This window comes from Mesoplodon mirus, assembly GCF_964341445.2.
Source record: "Mesoplodon mirus genome assembly, chromosome: 6".
In the NCBI taxonomy this organism is placed as follows: domain Eukaryota; kingdom Metazoa; phylum Chordata; class Mammalia; order Artiodactyla; family Ziphiidae; genus Mesoplodon; species Mesoplodon mirus.
The window spans coordinates 79,783,101-79,796,667 of NC_138982.1; the positions used below are offsets into that span (position 1 = coordinate 79,783,101).

Here is a 13,567-nt window from a genome sequence, read left to right on the forward strand (position 1 = left end):
GAGTTTGGTTTATTAGCCTGTTGATGGACATTTGGGTTGTTGACAATTTGGGACTATTACAAATAAAGCTGTCATGAACATTTTGATCCAAATCTTTTTCTTAACATATATTTTTACTTCTCTTGGGAAATACCTAAAAGTAGTAGAATTCCTGAATCATATAAAAAGTGTTTTAACTTTTTAAGAGACCAGTAAACTGTTTTCTGAAAGAAACGTTTTTTCACTCCTACAAATAATGTATGGGTTTCAGTTGCTCCACATCTTTGTCTATACTTGTTATTGTTAATATTTTTAATTTTAATTATTTTTGTAAGTGTGTGGGGATTTCAATTTGTATCTTTCTGCTGACTAATTTTATTGAGCATCTTTTCTTGTGCCGTTCATATATCTTCATTTATCTTCATTTTGAAGTGTTTATTCAAATCTCTTCCTCACTTTTAAAGTGGGGTCTTTGTATTCTTATTGAGTTTTAAGAGTTCTTTATATATTCTGGATAAAAGTCTTTTGTGACATATGTGTTGTACAAATATTTTCTTCCAGACTGTAACTTGCTTTTTCATTTTATTAATGGCTTCTATTGAAGATCAGAAGATATTAATTCTGATGAAGTCTAATTTATCAAAATTTTTTATGGTTAGTGCTTTATATGTCTAAGAAATTTTTGCCTACCTCAAACTGTGAAGATTTTTCCTATGTTTTGTTCTAAAAGATTTATAGTTTTAGCTTTTACAGTTAAGTCTATGATCTATTTCAAATTTGCTTTTGCGTACAGTGTGAGGCAAAGATTGAGGTTCATTTTATTTCCATAAGGATATCTCATTATTCCAACATCGTTAAACGACTAATCTTTCCCCACTGACTTACCTGGCATCTTTGACCATATACATGAGGGTCTATTTCTAGACTCTTTTATTGATTTATATGTCTGCTCTGACCCACACCATACTGCACTGGTTGTTGTAGCTTTATTGTACTGCACTTTTTATTGCAGTCATGAAATCAGGTAGTCCTTCTCCTTTGCTCTCCTTTGAAAAAACAAACCACTTTTTACCATCCTAGGACTTTACATTTCCACATACATTTCAGAATTAGCTAGTCAATTCCTGCAAAAATGCCTGTTGGTGTTTTGAATGGGATTGCACTGAATCTATAGATCATTTTAGAGAGAACTCACATCTTAATAATCTTGAGTTTTCCAATCCATGAACATGGGGTATGTCTCCATTTATTTAGGTCTTCTTTAATTTTTTCAGAAATGTTTTTCAGTGGTCACATCTTGCACATATTTTATTAATAAGTTATGCTAAAATATTTCATGTTATTTCATGTGATAGTAAGTGGTATTTATTTTTAACTTTAAATTTCCAAATGTCTGTGACTAGTATGTAGAAATAAAATTGCTTTTAATAGTGATCTTATCTCCTGGGACCTTGCTAAATGTACCTAATAGTTCTAGTAGCACATTTATGTAGATTCTTTAGGATTTTCTACAGCTATGATCATACTGTCTGTGAATAAAATCTTACAGTCTGTCACTCACTTTTGTGCTTTTACTTTTGTAATAAAACCAAAAAAATCTGTTCTTTCTCTTAGCTCATCTTTGAGGTCCTGGGTGTCACTTGGTTTCTATAAACTGTATTGCTTCATCAATTCCAAGGTATTTTAAGCCTTAAAATAGGCATCTGAGAGTTAATGTGTTAAAAGTTTCTTAGGTATGCCAATTAGGACATTGAATTACAATTATTTTTCCTTTCTATATTTCCACCTGATCACTATTTTCATACATTAATTATCTTTGTATTGTCAGAGCCTAAAGGTGCCTCACACTCAAAAAAGTTTAATATTTATTTAATAAAGGAATAATATAACTAACACATTTATAGTGGCTTCAGCTATATTCTGAAGAATTTGGTAAGAAGTTGGTCTTCGTTGGCCCCAACATTTTCATTCAAATTATATTATCTATTGTCATGATTCTCTGACTAACCTCATTGTCATCTATTAAGTGGATATTCCTGAATCTCATTTTCTAATCCCTTTAAAAAACTTGTTTCAACTATAATACAGTTATGATCCATGTAACAGTAATTGGATTTATTAAAACTTTGCTAATTTTTCCCATTTGAAAGTAATGTTTAGTCCCATTTTCTTCATTCTTCATCTGAACACTTTGGTTGGGAAATATTGGTCATTTACCTGTTCTTGGAACCAATAACTTTTCTGACACTGACAGTTCTAAAGTGTTGATGCTGTCGAAATAGCAACACAGGATCTCTGCCTTCACTGCTGCCAGAGGGTTTAGAGCAGGCACAGGAACAGAGGGTTCTTCCAGCTGTTAGCTTAATTTCATCTGGCTCAAAGTCAGTTTTCTAAAATTAACTTTGACTAAAGCTGAGAAGGCTTTTTAAAAAGACCTCTGTTGGGCTTATACTACAAGGCCACAAGATGGATCTATTAGTCCATGAAAGAGGAGACTTTCTGCTGTGAGATGGCCATTCTACCTGTAACCAATATATCTGGTTTTTCTGAGCTAGTGAAGTCCCAGGAACATCACTATATCTCAGTTTCTTAAACCTCCATTTCTTGCTACAGGAAGTCAAATTTTTTATTTAGGGTTCTCTTGCCCAAATGTTTCTAAGAATCCCCAGTGGTCCTTATATGTGTCCAAGTGTCAGTCCTGATTGTCACTTATTGGTGCTGGTGTTGGTGCTGGTGCTGAGCTGTCACTTCTTATCCTCAGCCCAAACAAATACACAGAGGTATTCTCTACCCACATGGTAGAGATGAAAGTGAAGTAAGAAAGAGAATGCCTCCTTTTGGTGTTACATTCTCTTAAGGACAGAAGTGTCCCAAATCAAGGTTATTTGAGCCTTAAAGTTTTGCAACAGTTAGTGATGAGAGTGAATTTTATTAGTGAGCCTTTTTTAGTTTTTAGTTCTCTCAGGAATTAGCAGATATAGGGGCAGCGTGAAGGGCATTCATTTTTGACAAGAAGAGACACAAAATACTTAAAGTATAGATAAATTTCCCAATGCTGCATTTTTCATAATCATCGTTTTTAATGACTTCCTCATGTGCCATTGAAAAGTAATACTGCACTTTACTTAACTGTTCCCCATTTTTTCCATATAAATTGTTCCTTGGTTCTTGCTATTAAATACAATGTTTCAGTGAATATCATTAGACATTAAGCTTTGCCATATTTAAAACTATTTCCTTGGGGTAGACTTCTAGGAATAGAATGTGTGGGTAAAGGGTATATGAATATCTTTGTGCTTCTTGAGGTAGAGTACTGAACTGTTAAACAACAAATCCATTCAGAGAGGAAAATAACTTCTCATTTGCTAGAATATAGGTAACACTGTTCTCTAATATTTAGGAACATGAGACTAAATATCAGAAGGTTATTTAGTGAGCAAAATAACAGACTAGAGGAAATACTATTGGCTTATGGAGAGTTTATATCAGGCTATATATATGCAGACCACACCTACCTCCTACTCCCAGACTCAGCACAGGTATACTTTGGGGCTATTGCTAAAAATGAACAGAACACACTGCAAGATTTCAATTTTTCCGCAAAGGAGGGTTCGTTGACATCTCTGTGCTAGACGAGTCTCTGTGATGTGGTTACTTCCAGCATTCACCAGCTGAGGAACAAAGTGTCAGAGGAGCATGATGTTCTCAAGAAGAAGGAGATGGAATCAGGGCCCAAAGCATCCCATGGCTACGGAGGTCGGTTTGGGGTGGAAAGAGACCGAATGGACAAGGTGAGTTGAAAGGGGGATATTTGCTTTAAAAAAATAAACAAATGAATTGATTCATTTGTTGGTTTTATGGTTTAAAACTTATTTAAAAGTAAAATATTCATTTGGGTTTTAAAAGAGAATGTCCACATATTATATGTGTCATTGTCCCCCTGATTTCAACACATAAAATATAGATGACGTGGGCTTCCCTGGTGGCACAGTGGTTGAGAGTCTGCCTGCCGATGCAGGGGACACGGGTTCGTGCCCCGGTCCAGGAAGATCCCACATGCCGCGGAGCGGCTGGGCCCGTGAGCCATGGCCGCTGAGCCTGCGCGTCCGGAGCCTGTGCTCCGCAAAGGGAGAGGCCACAACAGTGAGAGGCCCGCGTACCACAAAAAATATATATATAGATATAGATAGATAGATAGATAGATAGATAGATAGATATAGATATAGATGACGGAAAATGGGAGCCAAGAATTTAGAAGGGCTGGGCTAGTGTAGACCCAGCCACACTGTAACTCCTAGACTAAGGAGACACACATAGAGAAGGGGAAAATATGTTTCAAAATCATTTACTGCTTTTAAATGGATGTGTCTCTTACTGTTTTCTTTACTGTATATTTAGTGTTCTTTTTGTACATATTTTATACATCACTTAATATGATTTGCACATAGATGTGAAAAATATTTATGTGAATTTATCTATTAGATGTCCTCAAATATATTATTATTTTTCCTTTATCCATTAGATACTAGGAAAATATGATAAAAAGAAAGCCTGTATGTTGAATTGTATTTTTCCATTGACTTTTCTAACCTCAAAGATAAAAATATAGGACTTCCCTGGTGGTGCAGTGGTTAAGAATCCACCTGCCAATGCAGGGGACACGGGTTCGATCCTGGTCGGGGAAGATCCCACATGCTGAGGAGCAACTAAGCCCAAGAGCCACAACTACTGAGCCCGCGTGCCACAACTACTGAAGCCCGCGCATCTAGAGCCCATGCTCTGCAACAAGAGAAGCCAGTGCAATGAGAAGCCCGCGCACCACAACAAAGGGTAGTTCCTGTTCGACGCAACTAGAGAAAGCCCGTATGCAGCAACGAAGACCCAGTGCAGCCAAAAATAAATAAATTTATTTTAAAAAAAGATAGAGATATATTCCTGTAAGAAAAAAGATTTAATCTCCAAGGAGAAAAAGCAATTTAATGAAAGCAGTTAGTTCACCCTTTTGTCATTGTGTAAAGTGCAAAGTAGGCATTGTATTCTCCCACAGAATTCCTAGGAAAGATTAAAATAGATAAGCAGTCATTCATTCCTGAATTCAGCAAACAAAGTTGACCTACACAGACCCAAAAACACTACAAAATGAGCTCCCAGGAGCTCATATAGGGCAGTGCTTCACATCCATCTCTGTATTAATATTTATCCCAGCATGGAATCGGAAATACAGGAGGAAGAAGAAACTTCCTAATTTCTTCTTAGTTGAGACTCTGCAAGGTATCACTATTTGGTTTGAAGTATTATTCAATTCCAAGATTTTTAAAGCATCCATATCCAAATATTAAAAGAGACATACCTTTCAAAACCAAGTAGAAAATGGTAGATGGAGAAAAGAGTGGAGGGGAATAAAAAACAGTTAAATTATATGCCATCTTGGACTACTCACGGTGTTGTCTACCAGCCCCCTTTGGTATAAAGAGTCAATCACTGTTAATATCAGGGCCCAGGCTGCACTTCTGAACTTTGATGGTTGTGTAGGAACAAAGATCCAGAACAAAGGCACCTGGCTGTGTTAAATATTCAATCCGGGCTATGGCATCTAGTCAGTCCCCTTATGTGTCTCCCCAGTAACTACCCTCATTTCTATTTTGATGCACAAAGCCCTTGTTTCACCCTCTTTTTAAGCAGTGGTTTAAACACTGCCCTGTCTATGTAGTCTCTATCCTTCTGGTTCCCAACCCATCCTATGGGAGTTTCCTAAATGATGGATTCCTAGTGGTATTAAAGAAGAGGATGTGCAAGGTTCCAGAAAAAGTCATCTTGCTCTCCCATCACACATTCCTTGGCACTCCGTCAGAGATTATCAGTGTGACCTAGAGTGGAATTTCTTGTATTCTTACATCTCATCCTATCTCTGATCATTTTATTTTTTCATGGTCATTTTTATCTTCTCACTCATTCCGATCTTGATTTTTCTCAGAGTGCTGTGGGCCATGAGTATGTTGCTGAGGTGGAGAAGCACTCTTCTCAGACTGATGCTGCCAGAGGCTTTGGGGGCAAATACGGAGTTGAGAAGGACAGGGCAGACAAGGTAAGTGACAACTCTCTCCCTGTGCCACCCAACTCAGATCATGTGGGACTTACCAACAATCACCTTGAATGTAGGTCTGTGCTTCTCCTGTGGAAAGATGGAGCAGTGACCTCACGGAGAGTCCATTATGAGGATGGCTCCCACACCTCCCTCAGCAAGTTCTTTGGTGCTGCTGTTGGAGGCCACATGCTGACCTGAAAGGTGTTCATTTAAAAGAGACAAAGACTCCCAAACTCTGAATAAGGAATCCCTAAGCCATTGTTTTATTGTTTTCCCCCTTGCATTTTATTTATTTATTTATTTATTTTTAAAACATCTTTATTGGGGTATAATTGCTTTACAGTGGTGTGTTAGTTTCTGCTTTATAACAAAGTGAATCAGCTATACGTATACATATATCCCCATATCCCCTCCCTCTTGCATCTCCCTCCCATGCTCCCTATCCCACCCCTCTAGGTGGTCACAAAGCACGGAGCAGATCTCCCTGTGCTATGTTAAGCCATTGGTTTTATCATACCTGTACGCATGAAGAGAGAAGAGGAAATTCCAAAGCTCCTCCTTTGGTCTAATATGAAAGCCTTATAAATATTTATGCCTTTCAGGAAAACAGGCATATCAGCTGAAGTATTATTGTAATGGTAGCAAATAATCAAGTAAAACAACTAATTAAGGTTACAATGTTTTTAGAAGGTGAAGGTTACTTTTCACAGGAGTTGGTACTAACTCCTTGAAGTCCAGGTGTTTTAAAGACTCCTTCGTACAAAAAAGTAGTGATAGTTTTAAAGAGAGAAAGAGAAAAAGGACAGCACGATTACAGACTATAGAGTGGTCCAGAGAGTACAATTGATAACTCATTCATGTTCTCATTTTCACACCTTAGTAGATCGGATTCTTTGAGCTCGTTCTTTATGGGGCAGAGTAGTGTCTCTGCCCTGCAGCAGCACACAGAGCAGACATCTCCTTCACAGCTAGCTGAGATTTTGTTTGTTTGTTTGTTTGTTTAACCTGCAGCTGTTAATAAGTAGGCCTGAATCCTTAAAGCTAAGTGTTAGAGTGTTATTTGAATTGTAGGGGTAAAAAAAACAGAAAAGTTCAAAACATACTGTAAGGTAAAGTAAAAGCACAGAGGATAATTTTTAAAAGCAGTAATGGAATATGGAGCATGTAATGTTCTCTAATCAGGGTGCAGTTTCTCTTCCTTCTTGGCTCCCCTCCTGCCTTTGCCTAATCTTTCACTGTTCTTTCTTTCAACTCCTGCCTCACCAGCCACAAACCAAATTACCTTAACAATCAGTGTGTCTTGTAAATCAAGAAACAATACATACTAATAACTTTTTTTTAATAAATGTATTTATTTTACTTATTTATTTTTGGCTGCATTGGGTCTTTGTTGCTGCACACGGGCTTTCTCTAGTTGTGGCAAGTGGGGCCTACTCTTTGTTGTGGTGCGCGGGCTTCTCATTGCAGTGGCTTCTCTTGTTGCAGAGCATGGGCTCTAGGTGCATGGGCTTCAGTAGCTGTGGCACGAGGGCTCAGTAGTTGTGGCTCTTGGGCTCTAGAGCACAGGCTCAGTAGTTGTGGCCCACGGGCTTAGTTGCTCCACAGCATGTGGGATCTTCCCGGACCAGGGCTCAAACCTGTGTCCCCCGCATTGGCAGGCGGATTCTTAACCACTGCACCACCAGGGAAGTCCCATACTAATAACTTTTAAAATGCAAAATCTAGACTTGCTTAGGGACCTATTACTGAGCCATATGGGGACATAGCTAGGTTAGATATTTGCCAGTATTTCCAGTCCCAAAGTAGCTAGGATCCAGATTCTCCTGGTTGCCTCTCATCCCACCAAAATCTACATCTCTGGGTTTCCACTGTTGTGTAAGGAAAGAGAAGAGGCACAGTATAATCAGTCAGTATAGGATGATATCTCTTACATGTGCACAGTGCTGCTTTATAGTTTACAAGGCAGTTTTCTAGCTATTATCTCATTTTAGTTTCATGAGACTTAGGAAGAAAAACACTAATTTACTGAGTGCCCACACTTTATGTATCTTGCCCCATTAGTCCTCACAATATCCCAAATAAGTTGGAATCATTTTACAGTTGAGGTTAATAAGGCAGGTATACCTATTTTCATTTCATATTTAAAGGGCCCAAGGGGGACTTCCCTGGCGGTCCAGTGGTTAAGACTCTGCACTTCCACTGCAGGGGGGTACCGGTTCCATCCCTGGTCAGGAAACGAAGATCCCACATGCCTCCGTGTGGCCAAAAGAAAAACAAAACTAAAAAAAAGAGGCTGAGGCTCAGTAATATTAAAGGACATACCTAAAGTTACACAACTACAAATAGGAAAGGTGGGGTTGGGGTTTGGGTCTAGAGCTATCTGTGTCCAGGGCCCATGGTCACTGGTTTGTAGCACACTGCCTTTACACCAGCCTGTCAGGGTACTGTCTGTTTCTACATTGAATCCCCACACTCAGCTCTGAGCCCCTATAACTAACCCCTGGGCTGAGCTATAGGTGTAAGGGTAAGTGAGAGAGGGAGAAAATGTTCATCTCTGACTCTAATCGATTCTCTCTCCTTTTCTCTGTAGTCAGCTGTTGGCTTTGATTACAAAGGAGAAGTGGAAAAACACACATCTCAGAAAGGCAAGGACCCTGCACTTCAGCCATAGCAACCTGACTGCCCAGACTTCAACTCCCAACAGCCATCATCGACTCCCTTTAGTTCCATGGCCCAGTTCCCTGCTATTTTATTTTATTTTTAAATCCAAGCATGTACTTGCTTCTTTTTTTCTCCTATATCGCTTTCTATGAGCTTGGTCAAGTTTTCTTTAGTCCCATTTCCCCTCTAATGGATCAAAAATAGGATATTATACTCCTTTATTTTAGGAAGTTATTCCTAAGTTTTAATGTGCATCTGCAGCTTATGTTTAAAATTAATCACTATTTCTTCCTGAGTAACAAAGGAAATGAAGAATAATTTAATTACATTTCTTCTACATTCTATAGTCTTTGTACCAACTGAACAATTGTTTAGTATATCGATTACATGTGTTTGTTTTTAAACCCCACAAAAATTAATCATTATTATTACTAGCTCATCATTGTTTATGATATTTCATTGTTTCCTCCTTGCTTCTTCTATTCCTTCTTGCTAGAGTATATCCTTTGATAATTCTTTCAGTGAGAGTCTATGAGAGAACTCCCAGGCTTTGTCTGAAAAAAAATTTATTTTGCTCCATTCTTCATTGTTATTTTCCCTTCATCATGTTGAAGATACTATTCCATCATCTCTGGCATTTCTCTTGGGTTAGTCTAATCATAATTCCTTTGTACGTAACATGTCTTTTCTCTCTGTTTTTGTTTTGTCTCATGAAAATTTTTCTTTTTGTTTCTGATATCCTGAAATCTCATCAGGCTATATCTAGGTGTTGGATCTATTTTTATTATTCTACATGAGACTTATTGCTCCTCTTCAACTTGAGAATCAACTTTCTTTTTTTTATTTTTAATTTTTAATTTTTTTAATTTTTTTAATTTTTTATTTTTTTATTAGTCTCTGCTTTACAACAAAGTGAATCAATCATACATATACATCTGTTCCCACATCCCCTCCCTCCTGCGTCTCCCTCCCTCCCACCCTCCCCATCCCACCCCTCCAGGCGGCCACAAAGCACCGAGCCGATCCCCCCGCGCCATGCGGCCACCCCCCACCAACCATCCACCCCACGCCCGGCAGTGTATACACGTCCATGCCGCTCCCCCGCCCCGTCACAGCGCCCCCCATATCCCCAAGCCCACCCCCAGTAGGTCTGTGTCTCTATTCCTGTTTTACCCCTAAGTTCTTCATGACATTTTTTTTTCTTAAATTCCATATATATGTGTTAGCATACGGTATTTGTCTTTCTCTTTCTGATTTACTTCACTCTGTATGACAGACTCTAGGTCTATCCACCTCATTACAAATAGCTCAGTTTCGTTTCTTTTTATGGCTGAGTAATATTCCATTGTATATATGTGCCACATCTTCTTTATCCATTCATCCGATGATGGACACTTGGGTTGTTTCCATCTCCAGGCTATTGTGAATAGAGCTGCAATGAACATTTTGGTACATGTCTCTTTTTGAATTATGATTTTCTCAGGGTATATGCCTAGTAGTGGGATTGCTGGGTCATATGGTAGTTCTATTTTTAGTTTTTTAAGGAACCTCCATACTGTTCTCCATAGTGGCTGTACCAATTCACATTCCCACCAGCAGTGCAAGAGTGTTCCCTTTTCTCCACACCCTCTCCAGCATTTATTTCAATATGAAAAGTTCTCGGGCATTTTCTCTTTAGATACTGTCTCTCCTCTCTTCTCTTTTATTCTTTCTTCTGGAACTCAGATGTATATTAGAACTTTTTATTCTCTTCTCCATCTCTCTCTCTCTTTTAAAAAAGACTTTATGTTTTCAGTGCTTTTTAGATTTATGACAAAATTGAGAGGAAGGTACAGTCCTGCACCCATACCTGCATAGCCTCCCCCATTATCAACATCACTGACCAGAATGGTGTGTGTGTGTGTGTGTGTGTGTGTGTGTGTATTTTTTTCTTTCATTTTTTTTTTTTTTTTTTTTACCAAGGATGATTCTACACTAACACATCAAAGTTAGCCAAAGTCCATAGTTTACTTTAGGGTTCGCTCTTGGTGTTGTGCTTTCTATGGGTTTGGACAAAAGTATACTGACATATATCCATCATTATATTGTCATACAAAGTAATTTCAGTGTCTTAAAAATCCTCTGTGCTCTGCCTATTCATCTCCCTCATCCCTCAGCAACCACTGCTTTTTTTTTTGTCTCTATAGTTTTGCCTTTTACAGAATATTATATGGTTGGAATCATATACCATGTAGCCTTTCCAGATTGGCTTCTTTCACTTAGTAATATGCATTTAAATTTCCTCCATGTCTTTTCATAGCTTGATAACTCATTTCTTTTTTGCTGAATATTATTCCATTGTCTTGATGTACCCCAGTTTATTTATACGCTCACCTACTGAAGAACATAGTGGTTGCTTCCAAGTTTGGGCGATTATGAATAAAGCTGCTATAAACATCTGTGTGCAGGTTTTTGTGTAGACCTACATTTTCAACTCCTTTGGGTAAATACCAAGGAGTGAAATTGCTGGATCCTATGGTAAGAGTATGTTAAGTTTTGTAAGAAACTGCCAAACTGTCACTCAAAGTGGCTGCACCATTTTGCATTCCCACCAACAATGTATGACAGTTCCTGTTGTTCCACATCCTCACCAGCATTTGGTGTTGTGAGTAGTCTGGATTTTGGCCATTCTAATTGGTGTGTAGTGTTATATTATTGTTTTAATTTGCATTTCCCTGATGATATATGATGTAGAGCATCTTTTCATATGCTTATTTGCTATCTGTATATCTTCTTTGGCAAGGCATCTGTTAATATAAATATATTTGACCTATTTAAAAAGTTGGGTTGCTTGTTTTCTTATTGTTGAGTTTTAAGAATTCTTTGTATATTTAGGGTAACAGTCCTTTATGACATGTGTCTTTTGCAAAGATTTTCTCCCAGTGTAAGGCTTGTCTTCTCATTTGCTTGACATTGTCTTTCACAGAGCAAAAGTTTTTAAAATTTTAGTGAAATCCAGCTTATCAATTATTTCTGTCATGTGTTGTGTCTTTGGTGTTGTATCTAAAAAGGCACCACCATACCTAAGGTCATCTAGGTTTTCTCCTATATTATATTCTAGGAGTTTTATAGTTTTGCATTTTACATTTAGGTCTATGATCCATTTTGATTTAATTTTTGTGAAAAGAGAATTTTTGTAATGCATGTATCTAGATTCATTGTTTTTTTAATCTGTGCATGTCCACTTGTTCCAGCACCATTTGTTGAAAAGACTATCTTCTCTTCATCGTGTTACCTTTGCTCCTTTGGCAAGCATCAGTTAACTATAATTATGGAGGTCTATTTCTGGACTCTCTGTTCTGTTCCACTGATTTATTTGTCTATTTTTTCACCTCCACCACACTGTCTTCATTACTTTAGCTTCATAGTAAGTCTTAAAGTCTGGTAGTGTCAGTCTTCTAACTTTGTTCTCCTTCAATACTGTGTTGGCTATTCTGGGTCTTTTGCTTCTTCATATAAACTTTAGAAACTGTTGATCCAAAAAATAACTTGCTGGGGTTTTGATTGGGGTTGCACTGAGTCTATGGATCAAGTTGGGAAGAACTGACGTCTTAACAACATTGAGACTTCCTATCCATGAGCATGGAATATCTCTCCATTTACTTAGTTTTCTTTGATTTTGTTCATCAGAATTTCATAGTTTTCCTCATATAGATCTTATACATATTTTAAGTTTATACCTAAGCATTTCTTTGTTGGGGTAGTAATGTAAATGATATTGTATTTTTAATTTCAAAATCCACTTATTTGTTGCTTGCATATAGGAAAGCAATTGACTGTTGTATATTAATCTTGTATCCTGCAACCTTGCCATAATTGCTTATTAGTTTCAGGAGTTTGTCAATTCTTTTGGATTTTCTACATGGACAGTCATGTCATCTGTGAACAAAGACAATTGTGTATCTTCTTTTCTTGTCTACATACTTCTTCTTTTCTTGCATTATTGCATTAGCAAAGACTTCAAGTACAATGTTGAAAAGGAGTGATGAGACAGGCCATAGTTGCCTTGTACCTGATCTTAGTGAGAAGGATTTACATTTATCACCATTAAATATGATACTAGCTGTATAGTTTTTGTGGATAGTCTTTATCAAGTTGAGAAATTTCCCCTCTATTTCTAGTTTACTAAGAATTTTTATTGTGAATTGTGTTGGATTTTGTCAAATGCTTTTTCTGCATCTATTGATATGATCATGTGATTTTTCTTTTTTTCTTGTTGATGTGATGGATTATGCTAATTTATTTTCAAATGTTGAACCAGCATTGCATACTTAGGATAAATCCCACTTGGTCATGGTAGATAATTATTTTTATACATGTTGGATTCGATTTGTTAATATGTTGTTGAGTATTTTTGAATCTGTGTTCATGAGAAATACTGGTCTCTAGTTTTCTTTTATTGTAATGTCTTTGTCTGGTTTGGGTATTAGAGTAATGCTGACCTTATAGAACAGTTGTGAAGTATTCCCTGTGCTTTTATCCTCTGAAAGAGTGTGCAGAGGACTGGTATAATTTCTTCCTTAAATATTTGGTGGAATTCACCAGTGAATCCATATGCGCCTGGTGCTTCCTGTTTCGGAAGATTATTAATTATTGATTCAATTTCTTTAGTAGATATAGGCCTTTCAGGTCATCTGTTTCTTTTTGTGTAAGTTTTGGCAGTTGTGTCTTTTCAAGGAACTGGTCCATTTCATCTAGGTCATCAAATTTGTGGGCATAAAGTTCATAGTATTATTTTATTACCTTTTAATTTCCTTGGAATCTGTTGTAATGTAACCTCTTTCATTTCTGATATTATAGTAA

At 37.3% G+C, this 13,567-nt stretch overlaps 1 protein-coding gene across 2 annotated transcripts in view; it reads left to right on the forward strand.

The window, feature by feature from the left end:
- Positions 1–13,567, forward strand: part of HCLS1 (hematopoietic cell-specific Lyn substrate 1) — a 31,147-nt gene that overhangs the window by 6,170 nt on the left and 11,410 nt on the right. For both annotated transcript variants that reach the window (XM_082625701.1, XM_082625700.1), the window contains exons 4-6: positions 3,641–3,770; positions 5,954–6,064; positions 8,655–8,709. In XM_082625701.1, coding sequence (XP_082481827.1) covers positions 3,641–3,770; positions 5,954–6,064; positions 8,655–8,709 — 296 coding nt within the window. The remainder of the gene's footprint in view (positions 1–3,640; positions 3,771–5,953; positions 6,065–8,654; positions 8,710–13,567) is intronic.